Genomic DNA, 17654 nt, shown 5'->3' with positions numbered 1-17654 from the left:
GCATAGAAATGTTGATCACGCTTGGCAAAAAAAGAAATTTTGGTCACATGACCATGGGGATGTTGGAGCAGTCAACAGTGCGAAAAAGAAGAGTGTGAAAAATGTTAGCATGTCAAAGAATTATGTACAATATCCCTAAGACAAAACTACAGTGATCTCTCGGTTAGCGCGGGGGTTACGTTCCAAGACCTCCCGCGCTAACCGATTTCCGCGTTATACTGGATGCGGAAGTAAAACCACCATCTGCGCATGTGCGCCATTTTTTTCATGGCCGCACATGCGCAGATGGTGGAGTTTGCGTGTGGGCGGCGGGGAAGACCAAGGGAAGATTCCTTCAGCCGCCCAACAGCTGATCTGCTCCGCAGCGCGGAAGCAGCGAGGAGCCGAAGATGGGGTAAAGGCAAAGGGGAAACCCCATCTTCGGCTCCTCGCTGCTGCCGCGCTGCGGAGCGGATCAGGTGTTGGGCGGCTGAAGGAACCTTCCCTTGGTCTTCCCGCCGTCCAGGCAAAGGGGAAACCCCAAGATCGCTTGCCGCTTTGCAGCTTGGAGCCTTGCTTCGCCTCCTTCGCTGCAATAGGCAAGCGGCAAGCGATCTTGAGAAAGAGAGAGAAAGGAGGGCGACTTGCCAGTCCACGCCCCCCTGGATGAACAGCCTCGCATGGCCCCAGCGCCGGGCTCCGCTGTTGCCTCCGCCCCCATTCGGCTCTGCAGCTGAGAGGCCTTCCCGGCAGAGCCCTCCCCAACAGCTCCCGCCGCCAGCGCAAAAAAGAAAAGAAAAAAAAATCCCCAAAAGAGGCAGGCACAAAGCGGGGGCACAAGGGGAGCTGCCCGGCAGAGGTTGCTTTTTTTCTTCTCGTGGGCAAGTGGAGGGAGGGAGAGAGAAGGGAGGAAGAGAGTGTGAGAGAGGAAGAAAGAGAGAGAGAAATGATAGAAAAAAGGGGAGAAAAAAGAGAAATGAGAAAATGATTGAAGCATAGTGACAGGAAAGAAAGAGAAAGAGACAGAGAAGTGACTCTTGGTGATGACGTATGACGTCATCGGGTGGGAAAAACCGTGGTATAGCAAAAAAACCGCGGACTTATTTTTTAATTAATATTTTTTGAAAAACCGCGTTGCAGCGTTTCGCGCTAATCGAGAACGCGCAAATCGAGGGATCACTGTATATAGAATAAATGTGGTGGTAGTACATAGCCAGCCAATAACCCAGACCAATACAATTGAAGTATAAATATTATTTACATATATCCAATAGAACAGTCAATAACAATCCAAGTCATTCACAGAGACATCTATCAATCATATATAAATACAAACCGAGATCAGAACACACAGTTCTCTACACCAGTGTTTCCCAACCTTGGCAACTTGGAGACATCTGGACTTCAACTCCCAGAATTCCCCAGCCAGCATTCGCTGGCTGGGGAATTCTGGGAGTTGAAGTCCAAATATCTTCAAGTTGTCAAGGTTGGGAAACACTGCTCTACACACAGCAATTCTACAATAATTCTTCCCAGAGAGGAATCCTGCTGGCTCCCTCTTATGGACAACTGAATCATTACTCTTAAAGAAACATTATCATACATGGTTGGTTAATTACATATTGTAACACCCAACTAGTTATACTCATAATATACTCATAGTATTAACAAAAACAGTTGTAAGTCACTATTTTCAGTACTATTTTAACTTTGAACTAAATGAATGATTGTAAGTCAAGGACCACCTGTATGAGGTTATGATGCATTTAAGATTTACAGTGCAAGTACTTGAGGACTTTTCTCTACACATGTACAGGTCTATGATGATGGAAAATTTGTATACCTTGTGATGGAACTGATGCGAGGAGGAGAACTCTTAGATCGAATCCTTCGACAGAAATGCTTCTCTGAACGAGAGGCTAGTGCCGTTCTCTGTACCATCAGCAAAACTGTGGACTATCTCCATTCCCAGGGTGTGAGTATACAATCAACTTTCCAGAAATATTACTTCATGCATTTAAATTTTAAATTGGAAAATGTATTACTGTATTATCATCTTCCCCACAAAATCCACAATGAAAATGAACATGGAGTGTGATTCATTGACTAATGAAAAATAGAAGACTGCAAGATAGAGTAAAATGGCATAGAATAGAAATATGATCTCTTATAATAAAGATGAAATGCCTGCAGCACATCCTTCAAACAGAAAATTTAATTGTTATTACCTTTCTCATTGCAATATGAGCCAAATTACTGGCAAGTTACAGCTTCTCAATTATCAATGGCTCACAATCAGATTTGCTACATGTAATTTACTTGAAACGATTAATATTTCAGGATAGCGATAAATATAAAATTCATTTAGTTCTTCTGGTTTATTACTAAAATGTATCCTCTTCTCTGTTATCGTATGCTAATATAAATATTTATCAAGGCATGGAACTAAATGTCCAGAAGACATTTCTGGAATTAACTAATAATTTTCAAAGAATTGCAGTTGTGGACAAATCTTTGACTATTACAGCAATTTGGGTTTAGATAATGTGCAGTGTTTCAATTTTATTTTCAGGTTGTTCATCGAGATCTGAAGCCTAGTAATATTTTGTACGTGGACGAATCGGGGAACCCAGAGTCTATCAGAATGTGCGATTTTGGATTTGCCAAACAACTGAGAGCTGAGAATGGTCTACTAATGACACCATGTTACACAGCCAATTTTGTAGCACCAGAGGTATGGAGATTTTAGAAGTCCACATGATGGTCACTATTTCCATAATTGGCAATATTCAGAAGTTGCCTTTGTTATTTATGCAATCACTTTCTGGAGAGTAATTTCAAGAGCATTAGATTTGAAAATAGGTGGCAGTACCTGACCATTTTTTTCTGAGCTCAGAAGGTTACTGGGTTAAGGTTGGGCTTCTACTTTGATGGGAAGCCAACAGGAAGTATGAGGCCTGAATTAGAAAATTGGGGGGAGGGTGGGTCTCAGAATAAGACAATAAGAAATATTTCTATACAGTGGCAAAATAACTTCATGGCCAGAAAATTGCAAGGAATTTATCTCAACTTGAAGAATTATCCCACTGGGTTAGACAACAAAAGAAACTCCTAAAAAAAATTTTTTTTTACCAATATAAATTTATTGAAGATTCCATATGGGTACAGAAGTAGAAAAGCCCGTTCTATTTGGTGCATAAATTAACATAGGAAAACTCCCCCCCCCCCCGTACCTCTCATTGTCCACCAATCATTTGCGCTCACTTTGTTTTGGGAACGGTCTGTCTGCTTCGGATGTTCTGCAGTTGGTGACCTTGAGGTGTTAGCAAAAACTTCAGAAGAGAAGGATTTAGGGGTAGTGATTTCTGATAGTCTCAAAATGGGTGAGCAGTGTGGTCGGGCAGTAGGAAAAGCAAGTAGGATGCTTGGCTGCATAGCTAGAGGTATAACAAGCAGGAAGAGGGAGATTGTGATCCCCTTAGATAGAGTGCTGGTGAGACCACATTTGGAATACTGTGTTCAATTCTGGAGACCTCACCTACAAAAAGATATTGACAAAATTGAACGGGTCCAAAGACGGGCTACAAGAATGGTGGAAGGTCTTAAGCATAAAACGTATCAGGAAAGACTTAATGAACTCAATCTGTATAGTCTGGAAGACAGAAGGAAAAGGGGGGGACATGATCGACACATTTAAATATGTTAAAGGGTTAAATAAGGTCCAGGAGGGAAGTGTTTTTAATAGGAAAGTGAACACAAGAACAGGGGGACACAATCTGAAGTTAGTTGGGGGAAAGATCAAAAGCAACGTGAGAAAATATTATTTCACTGAAAGAGTAGTAGATCCTTGGAACAAACTTCCAGCAGATGTGGTTGGTAAATCCACAGTAACTGAATGTAAACATGCCTGGGATAAACATATATCCATTGTAAGATAAAATACAGGGCATACTAGATGGACCATGAGGTCTTTTTCTGCCGTCAGTCTTCTATGTTTCGATGTTAGTCTGTCCCAGACTTCCAGTCGGCACACTTGCATTCCAAATTTCCCTCCCAAACCTCCCTTATATTCTAATGCCTTCCCTACCCTCTCCCATTACTGTTATCTGGTTGTGAGTGGGTTTGTGTAGGGAGTCAACCACCGAAGGGCCGCACTTACCTTTCCCTACCGGATCAATCCTGGAGGTTGGCACGGGTGCACGTACCGCCGCATAAGGATTTGCTTCCGCGCATGCATGGAAGCAAAGAAATTGGCAAAAATTGCTGAAATCTCACATCTGCATGCCCACGCTGTGTGCCCGCGTGCCCACGACCAAGGATTTACTTCTATGCATGCACTGAAGCAAAAAAACCAGTGAAAATCGCTGAAATCTCATGCAAGGGCATTCGCACACATGAGATTTTGGCAATTTTCACTGATTTCTTTGCTGCCACGCATGCGCAGAAGCAAATAGAGGCTGAAAATTGCCAAAATCTTGCGCATGTGAGCGTCCTCGCATGAGATTTTGGTAATTTTTACTGATTTTTTTGCTTCAGTGCATGCATGGAAGCAAATTCTTGTGCGTGGGTACGCGGGCACACAACAGGGACACACAGTATTGTACACAGTACATATTGCCAGGCATACCAGGGGCAGCCCAATACTGGAGTCAAACCATGACATAATTTTTAGGGGTTTTTTAATCACTTTGTTCTAATAGTTGAAAATCACTACAAAGGAAAAACAACACTAAAAACAAAACACAAGGGGAGGAAGCCATCACCTTAATTCCTCATATGTGTAGATAATTTTTTACTTTGTTCAGTTCAGTCTCATTCGTTCTACCATAGTTTGAAAGGACAGAAAACAGCAACTTCTCATTACCGAACTGGAAATCACCTTCAGGCAAATTACTGTATCAAAGCTCAGGTTATTTTTCAGAACCAGGTTTGCACATAACCTTTTTTCTTCTCCAGAATGTTGTTGAAGGGAAACCAGCAGAGTAGCTCCAGATGTTCTTGAATTACACATTTATTATTGGTCCTTTTCTGAGTTTTTTCAGAATGTATTAAGAAAGCTGAAGAGAGTCATATTCCAGGTGAACTATTTCCACCTAGAGGTGGTAATTTCTTTGCTGGTCCTAAATGGACCTTTTGGTGTTATAGTTCATACCATTTTTTATGGCCGTGTTATCTTTATGGTTTTATTTTTTAATTAGATGATGGCATGTGGAGAGATTTGTTCAGTGTCATGCCACTGATACATGATACAGATAGTTCTCAAGTTATTACCATAATGGAACTGCCCATTTCGGTCATAAACCATACCAGTCATAAAATGGGACTCCCACCTGACCTACCTGATTTTTGCAGCAGTCGTTAAGAGAACCAATGCTTTGCTATGGATTGGTTTTGCTGAAAAACAGAAGTAACACCTATTTTTAGCAAAAGTGTCATAAAACGTGATCATGTGATTACGGGATACAGCAAACTGATGTGATTGAAAATCAATTGCCAAGGGCCCAACATGCATTTATATCAGAGGTGGGTTCTAATTACTTTTGCTGCCTGTTCACTTCCTCCCACACCATGTGGCTGCCCCTCTTAGGTGCATACATGCAGTGTCCAAAAATCCCAAAAAAATCTAAAAAACCCCACCCCCAAAAAACAAGATGGTGATGTATGCGCAGTTTTAAATTCAACTTCTGCGCATGCAAAGAAGAAAAAAACCAGAAAAAATTACCAAAAAATCCCCCCCAAATTTTTTAAAGATGACAGTGTCAACGGACTGGCACCGACAGAACCAGTTCCATGACATCATCGTGATATCACCAGCAGGTGCTATCAGTTCGGCGAACTGGTCCGAACCAAGAGGAACTCACCTCTGATTTATATGACTGGGGAAGAGGGGGTTCAGCCATCAGAACTTCAGAACCAGGTTGCAAAGACCTAAGAAGGTCCATTGTAACCTTTAACCATTGATAGGCAACTGGTTGTAAGTTGAGGACTAACTGTATTCGATTTATACCTACTAATTTATACCTGCTTTTTATATAATGGGATTTCAGTTTTCTGTTTTTAACTATTGGATTTGTATACATATTGTTGTATTGCATGTTGTGAGCTCCGGGTCCTGAGCTCCGGGTCCTGAGATAATAATAATAATAATAATAATAATAATAATAATAATAATAATAATAATAATAATAATAATTGTTAATAGATTATCCAGATGAATGAAATTTCAGGAGAGAATGCAGTTACCAAGTAAAACTGCTTCTTTTCCCTTTCCCTTTAAAATAAAAACTTTGCACCTCATATGGTGTTAATTCTTAATGCTATTTTACTTATTTCCATTTTTTTCAGTCCAAACTTTAATATATTGCTTTGCTGTATTAAATACTGTCTCAGTTATTTAAAAGGCAACTGAAATTGGATGCTTGTTTCCATACCAACTTTATAAATGTTTGTTTTTGAGCCTTTAATTATAATGGGTGGTAGTTATACCAGTATATATATAATAGCAATGAGAGAACTGAACATTATAAAGATATCTAGAGAAGAACTGACCTGCCATCTAGTGGAAGCATCTTGGCAGAAAAAATAGTCAGCTTATTTCATAAGATCTGATCATTGTCAGCAGATAAACTTAATTCCATAATAGCTTTTATTTTCTCCAATGGTTCCTGAGGTCTAGGTGAAAATTGTTCTCTGCAGCAACAAATTCATGAAGCTATACAGTATTTTATTTACAAAATCCCATTAGATAGCTCTGAAAGACACTAGATTAAAACTCACATAGAGAAAAAATCTTCATAAAAACCCAAATCTTAATAATTGTCTTAGAAATTTCTAAAATATAATTGAATATTCCTATCTAATTTTAAGGAGTAACATGTGGGATTTTGCATACCCGTGGCACTTCCAAAAAGTGAATGACTAAAAGAGCAGTAAACAAAATCTGAGAAGTGCAATTCAATTTTATTGCAGACAAATAGTACTTCCTCCACACAAAGGTTGTAAGAAACAAAAATGGGAGGTGTTTTCACAGACCCACACGAAGGCATATCAGAATACTGTACTTTAATTATATATTCTGGGCAAACTAATCAGTAGGTGAATGGCAATCAGTGAAATGTACTTTGATTCTTTTGCTTGCTTGCTTATATTATTATATTGCCTAGCTCCATATGACTCCTGGTATTTGACATAAAACCAAGGGTGGGCTGCTGCCCAGATGGGGGGGGGGACACAGTGGGGTAGCGAAAATGGAGCTCCACTCCAGAGCAGTGTTCCCTCTAATTTTGGGGGGGGGGCGGAAAAGTATAGTGTCTGAGCAGCAGTCCCTTTGGGACTGGGCGGCACAGAAATAATAAATAAATAAATAAACAAACAAACAAACAAACAAAAACCCCACCCTGTTTTGCCTCAGAGAATTTCAAAATAAAATACTGTACTGTGTGTCTATAACAGTGAGCTCATAATAGGGCAACTCTATCAATATCAAAATGCCATTTAAATAGTTGAGCTAGTTTCAAACTAGATTTTGATTTTCTTTCTCTCTTCCTTACTCCCATTCTTTTTCTTTCTCTTTTCCTTCCTCTCTTTTTTCTATCTGTTTCTCTCTCTTCCTCTCTCTCTCCTTTCCTCTCACTCTTTCCCTCTCGGTTTCTGGGCAGGTTTAGAAAACTCTGAGTTGATGATGATTTTTAAGTGAGCGATTGCTCACTGCTCAGCTTAGAGGGAACTATGCCCCAGAGCACCCAATTTGCACTGAAAGATGTTGAAAGAAAATGCAGGGCGTCCTGCATAAGCCACGCCCACAGTGTGGTAGAAAAAAGTTTTGGTAGCCCTTCACTGCATAAAACTTACAGGAATATAACACCATTACAGTTAATACAAAAAGTTACGCACACAGTCAGTCAAAATTACTAAACCCCACTCAAGCAAATCAGTACTGTCATTGTGTGTGTGTGCACACACACACAGGAACACACACTATCCATTTCATTTATTTGTAATCCTGTTTATACTTTTATCTGTTATATATGCTTGACAAAATAAATACATAAATAAATAAATAAAAAAGTAAAAACTCCAATTTCTGCTAACCATTGGTGCCATTTCAGAAAAGAAGTGCCTTTGACCCCATCAAAATTTTGTAGTGATGAGAGACCCACCCTCTTTCTTCTGCATTCTCACATGGACTGTGTAGGTTCCATTTGGAGGAGATGGTCCCTAATCGCCTTGGAACCAAATCATGAACAGCTTCAAAGGTTAAAAACAGAACTTTGAACTGGACCCCAGGCCTGTTGGCATGAGGGAACATATGCCTAAATGTGAAACAAGCAACAGTTCAATCTTTAGCAGCTCTCAAGAGTAGTAAAATATGTTTCCTTTCTGCAGGTCCTGAAACGGCAGGGTTATGATGCAGCCTGTGATATCTGGAGTTTGGGGATTTTGCTGTATACCATGTTAGCAGGGTAAGTGCAAAAATTTCTTAATATCTGTAATGTGGTCAATCTTGGAAGCGAGTGAAGCCAATGAATCCAATTGGCAGCAATATAAAGACAAACATAATGTAGACATTATAGTGAATACCATTTAAATTATTTTGTTGGGTGATAAAGATTCATATGATTGAAATTGTCAAGTTCATTACAGGCAAATTAAAGCATCTTATTTGCAGTTGTTTATTCCAGTTGATGTCCATCTTGAAATATGTTTTGACATTTTAAAAAAAGTAAATATGTTTATCAAAATGTGTAGATTTTATAGAGAAAAATGTATACTTTGTTTACCATTAAGTTGTATTATATTAGTATTATAAAACCTTTCATAGTGGAAAATATTATGATATTGGCTCTTAAGTGTTGCTTTGTATCAGAGAAGGAGAAAAGGTCATATTATAGGAACTGTATCCAATCCTGCTACCTTTTTTTTTTCTTCTTTTTTTTTTTGCAGTTTTGGCTTTTTAAAAGTTTTGGCTTTTACATATATTTTAGATTAGATTGGATTGGATCGGATCAGATCAGATTCCTAGATTAGGGGACTGGAAACTAAAACATACAAAGAGAGATGCAAGAATTGAGCATGACCAGACTAGTGAAGAGAAGAACCGGGAGAGACATGATAGCTTAAGGGGCTACCACAGAGAGGAGGAGGTCAGGCTGTTTTCCAAGGCACCAGAAGGCCGGACAAGGAACAATGGATGGAAGCTGACCAAGGAGAGATTCAACCTGGACATAAGGAGAAACTTTCTGACAGTGAGAGCGACCAACCAATGGAACAGCTTGCCTACAGACGGTGTGTTAGAGCTCCAACGCTTGAGACCTTCAAGAGGAAATTGGACTGCCATCTTTCTGAAGTGGTGTACGGACTCTTACTTGAGCAGGGGGTTGGACTAGATGACCTACAAGGTCCCTTCCAATTCTAATCATCTGTAATCAGATATGTTAGATATATTTCATTCTGTTTCTTAGAACAATGTAAAGAAGCTAAAATCTAGGAGAAATTCACCTTATAAACGCAATGTGCTTATTTTTGTAGATACTATAGGGTAAAATATTTTAAAACCTGATTTGAAATGAAAAAGAGGAGGAAAAATGCCTGAACCAAAATTTTTTAAAGGGATTCCAAAAGGAAGCATGCTAGCTTCTGGCAGAGCTGCAAGAATAATAGAGGCTGTGCTGTTTTTTTCTTCAAAGGGTGCTTCTTCAAAGGTGTTGGCCACCTGAGAGATTAGGAATTGGAGGTCTACACATATAAAGGGCACAATATTGAGGAAGGCTTTTTGTATGCAAGCCAGATGTATTATGCTTTGATCACGCTACATCTGTTACACATATTATTTATTGCTTAACAGATTCACCCCTTTTGCAAACGGACCAGATGACACCCCAGAGGAAATTCTGGCTAGAATTGGCAGCGGAAAATATGCTCTAGCAGGAGGGAACTGGGATTCCATATCTGATGCTGCAAAGGTAAAATAATGCGTCACAATTATGGTGCTTGTGATTGTTATCCATTTATTTTCCTTGTGTTGCTCATGATTATCCTCCATATATTTAAAATGAACACATATAAAATGAACAATAAATTACAGCATTTTCTTTAAAAATCCAATAGCAACTATATAAATTAGCATAGTTACATCTCGTAAGTAGGATTGCCTCACTCAGGACTATCATGTTTGCAATTGTTCTGATGGTCCATAAAAGTACAACAATTAACTTGAAATGATTAAGGATTAATTCCAACACTGAATAGTCATTACATTTAAAATGCCTGGTTGATCTCATGTATTGCACAGATGCCATGTTTTGTAGCATCACAGAAGGAAACAATCACAGAAGGACAGCAATGTGTGACTTAGGTTTTCTTTAAATTAGAACTAAACGAATGATTTGATTATGTTTAGCTTCATTTCAATATCTTAACAGCTTTCTGGGTTTCTAAAGTTCAGTGCAGAATTAGTGTAGGCAAAGAAAAAAGCAGAATGAGCTAGTTCAATCCCTTTTCTTTTCTTCCACTTTGGCAAAAATAAACACATACACTGAATCAGATCAAAGTCTCATTTATCAAGCAGTTTGTTTTCAGCAATGAATGGTCAGATTCTGTTGTGAATCTATGTGAAGTTCATTATCCTATGCTTTGGATGTTTGACGAGTTCTATATAGTTGAAGATTTTGACACACATCCTCTTAAGTTACATATCCCAAGGAAGTGTATTGTATACATCAAAATTTATAAATCTTATATAAGTATATTCAAAGTACTTTTCAGTGAATTCAATAAGTTTTTCACATTAATGGGTATAGGATTGCCACCAGCAGTGGGTTGCTGCCAGTTCGGCCCAGTTCCACCAACCCACCCACCCATCCGGGATGCCCTTGCCCACCCACTCCAGACACTCCACCCACTTACCCAGGAAACTCTGCTTACCCTCCCATGCAAACCAGTAGCGATGGGATTTAAAACCACTACTGATTGCCACCTAATTAGAGGTGGTCTACCAGTTGTCACAGTACTGAATATTTTAATTCAGAACTGACTTATTCAATAATTTAATTCCTGACTTATTTTTTCTAAGCTTTAAAAATAATTTGTAAACATGCTTTGAGAGAGATATTGTGGCTAGCAGTACAGTTATTCCACATCTAATAACCACAATTGGAACTAGCAATTTGGTCACTAAGTGATTACTAAGTTTTTTAAAAATCACATGACCACAATTGTGCTTAGAATTTTTAGTTTTTCTTTGCTTTACAAAATTAGTAGGATATGGTTCCAAATAGCAGAGTAAACTCAAACGGTGGGGAAGATTTCTGGAATTTGACTTATGAGAAAACTGGGTAAAAGGGCAAATCTTATAATCCTTTTCCCCCCAATTCGCACACCCTATGGAATGCTGACCCCAGGGTTAGGATAATTAGCAAGAAGAGAATTAATGTTTATTACACTCATTGAAGAGAATGGGATTATACATCAAAAGCTTAACTGTTTTCCTAGCATACTCTTTACTGCAGCTGCTTAGAAGACAAAAACTCTTCACTGTGAAATGGATTAGGGTCTTGTCCCTATCAGACAGAAGCACCAATGAGCCGGGGGATTCTAATCAATTAAGATTAGCGCCATCAGGAAAAGAAGATTAGGAAGAGATACTATAGCTTATTTGAGCAATCTCTCCACTGAGTGGGGATGGAGGTTGGGGACAGGTTAAACACAGGAGCAGGCATAAGTCACAAAATCACTTTTTCAACATTGTTGTAACTGTAAGCAGTCTCTGTCCAAGGCAGTTGCGAAATGAGGACTACTGTACCTATATATATTTAAATTCAAATTAGAGTTATGGATGGGCAGGGATAATTGAACTCCTCATACTACCTTCCTTTCATGTTGATTCCTGGTGATTGCCTGCACCATTCCCGGCAGTTAAGGTTGAGTCCTAAATTACTAGGCTAAATTGCTCCAAACACAACTTTATTGAAGTAGAAAGTAAGGACTAATTACAACCAACAACAGCTAACAGAGAAACAGACATCACCTCAGACACTTCTGACAGCTGTTTATAAATGGCAGTCAGAAAGTCTCCAACCAATAAGAGGCGCCGAACTTTCCACGTGTCGAACACGCCAATCCCAGCAGCCCAGCTGTTGCTGGGACATTACAACAACATTTCAGACATGGTTAGTCATTGTCTCATTCTTAGTGCTAGGAGAGAGTGATTGGAGCAATGTCATCCAGCTACTTTATACCTAAGGTATTTCCAGCCTTAAGAGCTGCACCACACTGGCCTCCTATCTCAATAGATAAATCCTATTTATTATTAAAGTAGTGTAAAATACATTGAGAGGTTAATTCTTTTGCAGGCAAAGCAAAACCTGTGTCAGATCAATAATCTTGCAACCCAAGCCACATGAATAATCTTTAGCTCCATCTTCCAAGAAATCAAAATTAAAGTTCTTTTTTTCTTATGAATAGAGTTTTAATATAATGTTCTGATAGGAAGCGTTTGCTTCTCTCTATCCTCCTAACATAACAAGAATTTCATTACTTTAAAAGGATGTAGACTAATTATTATAGGCTGACTTCTTAAGCCATTTTCTGTTCCTGTCATCCATACCTGAAATCACAATCATAATCATCCAGTGTTTATTATTTTTATTAAAATAACATTAATGTAACCTTCTCTATTTTTTAAACAGGATATTGTGTCAAAAATGCTTCATGTAGATCCCCATCAGCGCTTAACCGCAGCCCAAGTTTTAAGGCATCCATGGATAGTAAACAGGGAGTATCTCTCCCAGAATCAACTCAGCAGACAAGATGTTCACCTTGTAAAGGTATGTCTAAATGTTGTCACTCTGGATTCCTAGACATAGAAAATTTGATGATGGTCTCCTAAGATACCTAAATAATTAACCTGATTTTACATTCAATCAGAACCAGCAACATTATTTCATTTTGCCCTACAATTTTTAATTCCCTCCTGCCCCCCAAAAAATCTCAAAATTGTTTTTTTTAAAAATAAATAACCTAATTCTTACAAGGTCACCTTTATCCATGCAATCTTTTGAGAAAGTGCCAATCAGTATCTGTCAGGATGGCCTTAGTGTAAAGTTAAGGTGAACTGCCAAAATCTGCTAACTTCAAAAATCATTTTTTTAAGAGGAACCAAGCCACAGTAATCACGCAATAATGCTCAGACTCTAAAATGTTGCAGATCTCTGTCATGAGTTATTTGTTAGTTAGGATAATGAACTGGTAGGAAGGAGGGTGTACAGGTGCCTAGTGGTTAAGATGCTGGGTGTAACAAGCGGACGTTTGGCAGTGTGAGACCCAAGCACCATGTGATAGGGTGAACTTCCACTCCTGCCCCAGCGCTTGCCAACCTAGCTGTTTGAAAACATTAAAATGCAAGTAGATAAAGGGGTACCACGTTGAAGGTGGTAGTATTCCATCTGCCTCGGTATATAGTCATGCTGGCCTCATGACCACAAAAACCTCTTCAGACAACCTTAGCTCCCTCAATAGGAAATGTACCACCTCTAGAGTTGGACAAGGGAAATGTTTATCTTTTTTAGGACAACAAAACTAGATTCCCAAACCTAGCTTACAGAATTACATTTTGCTTAGCATGGACCAAGGAGTTGAAAGACCAGCTCGAAAGCTCTAGCTGAGAGGGAAAAGATTTACTTCTCACGTGCCAGAATAACCCATCAGTCAAACAATACCTGGGAAGTAGAGGGGAATAACCTCTAGTTGCTAGGTTGATTATGAGACCTATCTCTTCTCAGTATATTTTAAATGGGATTATCTATGAAAGACATCCTCTTTTTGTCTGGAGACATGGCTTCCTTGTCCACTGTTTCTTGATATAGATTAAGGCATGGATTATTTTGGGCACAATTTTTTTTGAGTAGTGTTAATGTTTGGAGGATTAGGTCAAATGCATGATGATGGTGCGCAGATGATAAGAACCTGTAGGTCCTGGTTTGAGAAGTTATCATAAGTCTCACCCATTCCAAAAGCTTGAAGCCATTCTCTTTTCATCCATCAATGGCAGCCAAGCATGTAATCAATTGTAGAATTTCCAGATGGCTCAGTGGAATTGGTTATGAAACCACTAGGAGGGTGATAGATCCTGAACCTGATGCATCACAATAGCAAGAACCAGTAAAGCCATTTCTTGCTTGCAACTTGTTTGCCTCTTCCCTACACACTATCTTTAAAGTGGGTGGCCTACAAAAGGTAATCTATGTGAGACATATATAAAATTACATTTTTCTGATAAGATAGGAAGGGGGAAATGTAACTTGCTGGCCACCCTGATACCAATATATTAGTTTTGAGCAGTATATCAGATTCAGTTTTGAAAAGATGCTTTGGATTGCAGGAGCATGAATGTAGCACATCTGCATCTCTTTAAAACCTTTTCCTAGGAAGAGGAAAAAAGTGATTTTGCTGAAATGTTGCATAATCTCCCTCTTTTTTTAATGTTGCAGGGTGCCATGGCAGCCACCTACTTTGCTTTAAACCAAATGCCTCAAGCACCAAGACTGGAACCGGTATTGTCCTCCAACCTGGCCCAGCGAAGGGGGATGAAAAGATTGACCTCAACGAGGTTATAATGATCCCAAAATGGCCTGTTTAAATAAAAAGGAAACACTTACCCAATATATTGATCAGAGAGGCTGATCTATATTGTTATTGTTGCAGGACTCCTGGCACATACATTGTTTTAATCAGCAAAACTTCAGTTTAAGGCAAAGTTGTCCTTTGCTTTCAGACATTTTTGGGTTGTTTTTTTACATTACCAAAAGATGGCAAATACTCAGAAACGTGCCATTTTTTTCAACTGCTGTATTGCTTCTTATTTAAGTACTGTATCAATTGCTGATATTGTGTTCTCTCCTCTCCGCCTTTAATCCAAATGCTATTTTTGGAATTATAGATGCTCTGTGAGACCACTTTTTGTAACAGATTCGAATTTAGATATCAGCTCTACCAGCATCTATGTTTGGTGTCTTGTCACCACTGTCATTAGCTGTCTCCAAAGAGTTGAAGATGCAATGATATGTGAGACCATAAAAACAATTTCCTATGAGGAATTGGGGGGGGGGAGCTGGAAATGTATCTGTGTTATTAAAGGAAAAGAATTATTTTTATGACTTTGGACCAGATGAAAGTATAGAAAGGAGATTAGACTTGTGCTCATTGACACAACAACCTTGAAGGGTCCTATCTGATAAGGTCTCCTTTCTTGATCAAAAATGCACACACTCATCTTGGACAAAGGGAATTTTTTTAATGGAAAATGACTGTGTAGTTGGTTGCACCTAAACACTATACATATAGATTTGCCTGGAAGTTAGAGAGGGAACCAGAAGGTAGGACTTCAGTCCTCTCTTCCAATGACACATTCATAACTACATGAATGGATACAAGCACTGTGCTTCATAAGCTGTTGCAGAGTTTCCTTTTATATCAACTTGAGATAGTGATCTTTTGTTTATTGGTTTAATGTTAAGATAATAGCTTATTGTGACAGGCTGAGATAAAACCATGTATTGCCCAAGAGGGGGGGGGGGAATCGCAGAAGAGCTTCAACAAGCAAAATTTGTCTTATTTCTTGTATCAAAAGAAGCAAGCATGTATATAATTTCCTTAAAAGTCTTGAAAGATGATTGGAAAAATTGGTACATTTTATATGTCACTGATCCTTCATAACCATCATTAACTCAGATGGCTGTAACCAAGTGCAGTTTTAAGCATGCTCAATAGTACAATCCTATACTTCTTTACTCAGAAGTAAATTTCATAATGTGACTTTTCTCAAGTATGTTAGCATAGGATTGCACCCTAAACCTTTGGAATCTGTGGCCTTTGGAGCATTCAATTCTGAATTGTATTATGAGGATTGTATAAGCACTTTACTTGACTTTTCTTTTCAGAATGGATTTTTCCACCTGCTGAAAGTGCGTGGGAGAAACTGCATCATTATTCTTGGGCAGAAACTGTGAAGTCAGGGTATTGCATCCTTTTGTTATTGTTGTTGTTGAGAAGTAACACCATTTTGGTGCTAAGCACAGTTTGAGAGATTTGTATTAATTGAGCCTGCATCACAAAAGAGCAAGAAACTGCATTAGCTACTGTAATGTGCTTTTTGATGTTTGATTCTGTGTTCAACGAAATGTTATATTTATTTTATTTTGCCCTTAATTTTTAAATTATACTTTAATGTACATTTTGATGTGCTGTGCACACAGGACTGCAGCAGAGCAGCTGTTCTTCAGGTTTGACTTTTCAAATAAAATAGTGCTGGGAAACACCATAAAGTGAGTGAGATGTCTTTAATATAGGGAAAAAATTCCAGAATGTTTCAAGTATGAGAAATTCCAAATGTGTGGGTCTGCTTATCCCTTGGTAACAGAATGGAATGCTCTAAGACTTTCCCCCCTTTCAGAACCCATAGCAGAATTTACCTTAGCTTAAGGCACTTCTATAAGTAGCAAAAATTGATTTTTCTGCTTTAGATACCTGCTAACAACAGAAAAGTACAAAGAGGCACATTATTCAAATCATGTTAGACTGTCGTTTTCAGTCATAGATGATTTAAGGGATATCCTTTTTAATTGATATAATTGTCCGCTGATTTGAATCTATTGGAATACAAATAATATACCGTAAATCAGAACATATAAATTTAGAAATTATGTGTAACTCTTTGGATCATCGAAACAATCCATCTGTCATCACTAACAGTCAACAATGACTTGGTGGCACATAATCAATCTCTGAAAACCAGCTTTGAAACAGCTAAGTTTCGTATATAAGTAAATTTGTGTGACTTTAAGCTGAAAAAACAAGCAGTCAAATATATGGAGAGGCTGTAATAGGAGTTGAAAATCTTTTGAGGTAATTTTAATCAAGCATTTTATATTTGACTGCACTAGAAAGAAGCAATCACTAGAAGCTATCATTTTTAAGAGATCCTGCGACCACAAGACACTGCAACTATTGTAAATGCAAGCATGAATTGTGATTATGTGACTGCAGGAGTCAAATAATGGTTATAACTTCAAAGTTGGGTCATAAATCACTTTTTCAGGACTGTCATAACTTGGAACCATTAAATAAAGGGGTCTAAATCAAGAATTACTGTACTTGTAAGCTGGGAAAAGCTAATTCTATATTCTGTGAATAAATCTGGAATAAAAAGGAACATGTTCATATATATAAATTAGATCTTAACAATGGCAAATCACATGGGCTCATAGCTGAGTTTCCCAGGTGCTAAGTGTGTGTTGATCAACCTAGTGCCTGGGTTCATAGCTAATACTAAATAGAAAGCATACTTTATAAACTACTATGTCTGAGGTCACCAAGCAGGCTGTGCCAAAAGCAGTCCTATTAGGATTTGGAAATAATGATCCCAGACTTACTGTCACATTAACTGAAATGTTCTGTTTTGGTGAGCACATTAGGAAAAAGTTTACATTTCAAAGTCACAGTCCAAATTCCATTCAAATCTGTCCACAGCATCAGTGCCAATGATTTCAACAGAGCAAGGTGGTCTCATTCTTACATATCATTTTACATGGAGCTTAATTGTTTTGCCTTTCAGCAGCAGTACGCTATTGCAATAATGAACATTGCTCAGCCAGAAAAACTTGCTTTGTGGACTATATCCT

General features: G+C 38.5%; 1 protein-coding gene across 1 annotated transcript in view; it reads left to right on the top strand.

Annotated features, from left to right (window-relative positions):
* Window positions 1–16298, top strand: part of RPS6KA2 (ribosomal protein S6 kinase A2) — a 157432-nt gene extending 141134 nt beyond the window's left edge. The window contains exons 16-21 of the mRNA XM_070733839.1: window positions 1796–1954; window positions 2552–2713; window positions 8365–8441; window positions 9824–9941; window positions 12666–12803; window positions 14466–16298. Coding sequence (XP_070589940.1) covers window positions 1796–1954; window positions 2552–2713; window positions 8365–8441; window positions 9824–9941; window positions 12666–12803; window positions 14466–14591 — 780 coding nt within the window. The 3' untranslated portion in view covers window positions 14592–16298. The remainder of the gene's footprint in view (window positions 1–1795; window positions 1955–2551; window positions 2714–8364; window positions 8442–9823; window positions 9942–12665; window positions 12804–14465) is intronic.
* The last annotated feature ends 1356 nt before the right edge of the window (window positions 16299–17654 follow it).

This window comes from Erythrolamprus reginae, chromosome 1 (assembly GCF_031021105.1).
Source record: "Erythrolamprus reginae isolate rEryReg1 chromosome 1, rEryReg1.hap1, whole genome shotgun sequence".
Lineage (NCBI taxonomy): Eukaryota > Metazoa > Chordata > Lepidosauria > Squamata > Dipsadidae > Erythrolamprus > Erythrolamprus reginae.
This window is presented reverse-complemented; position numbering and strand designations above follow the sequence as displayed.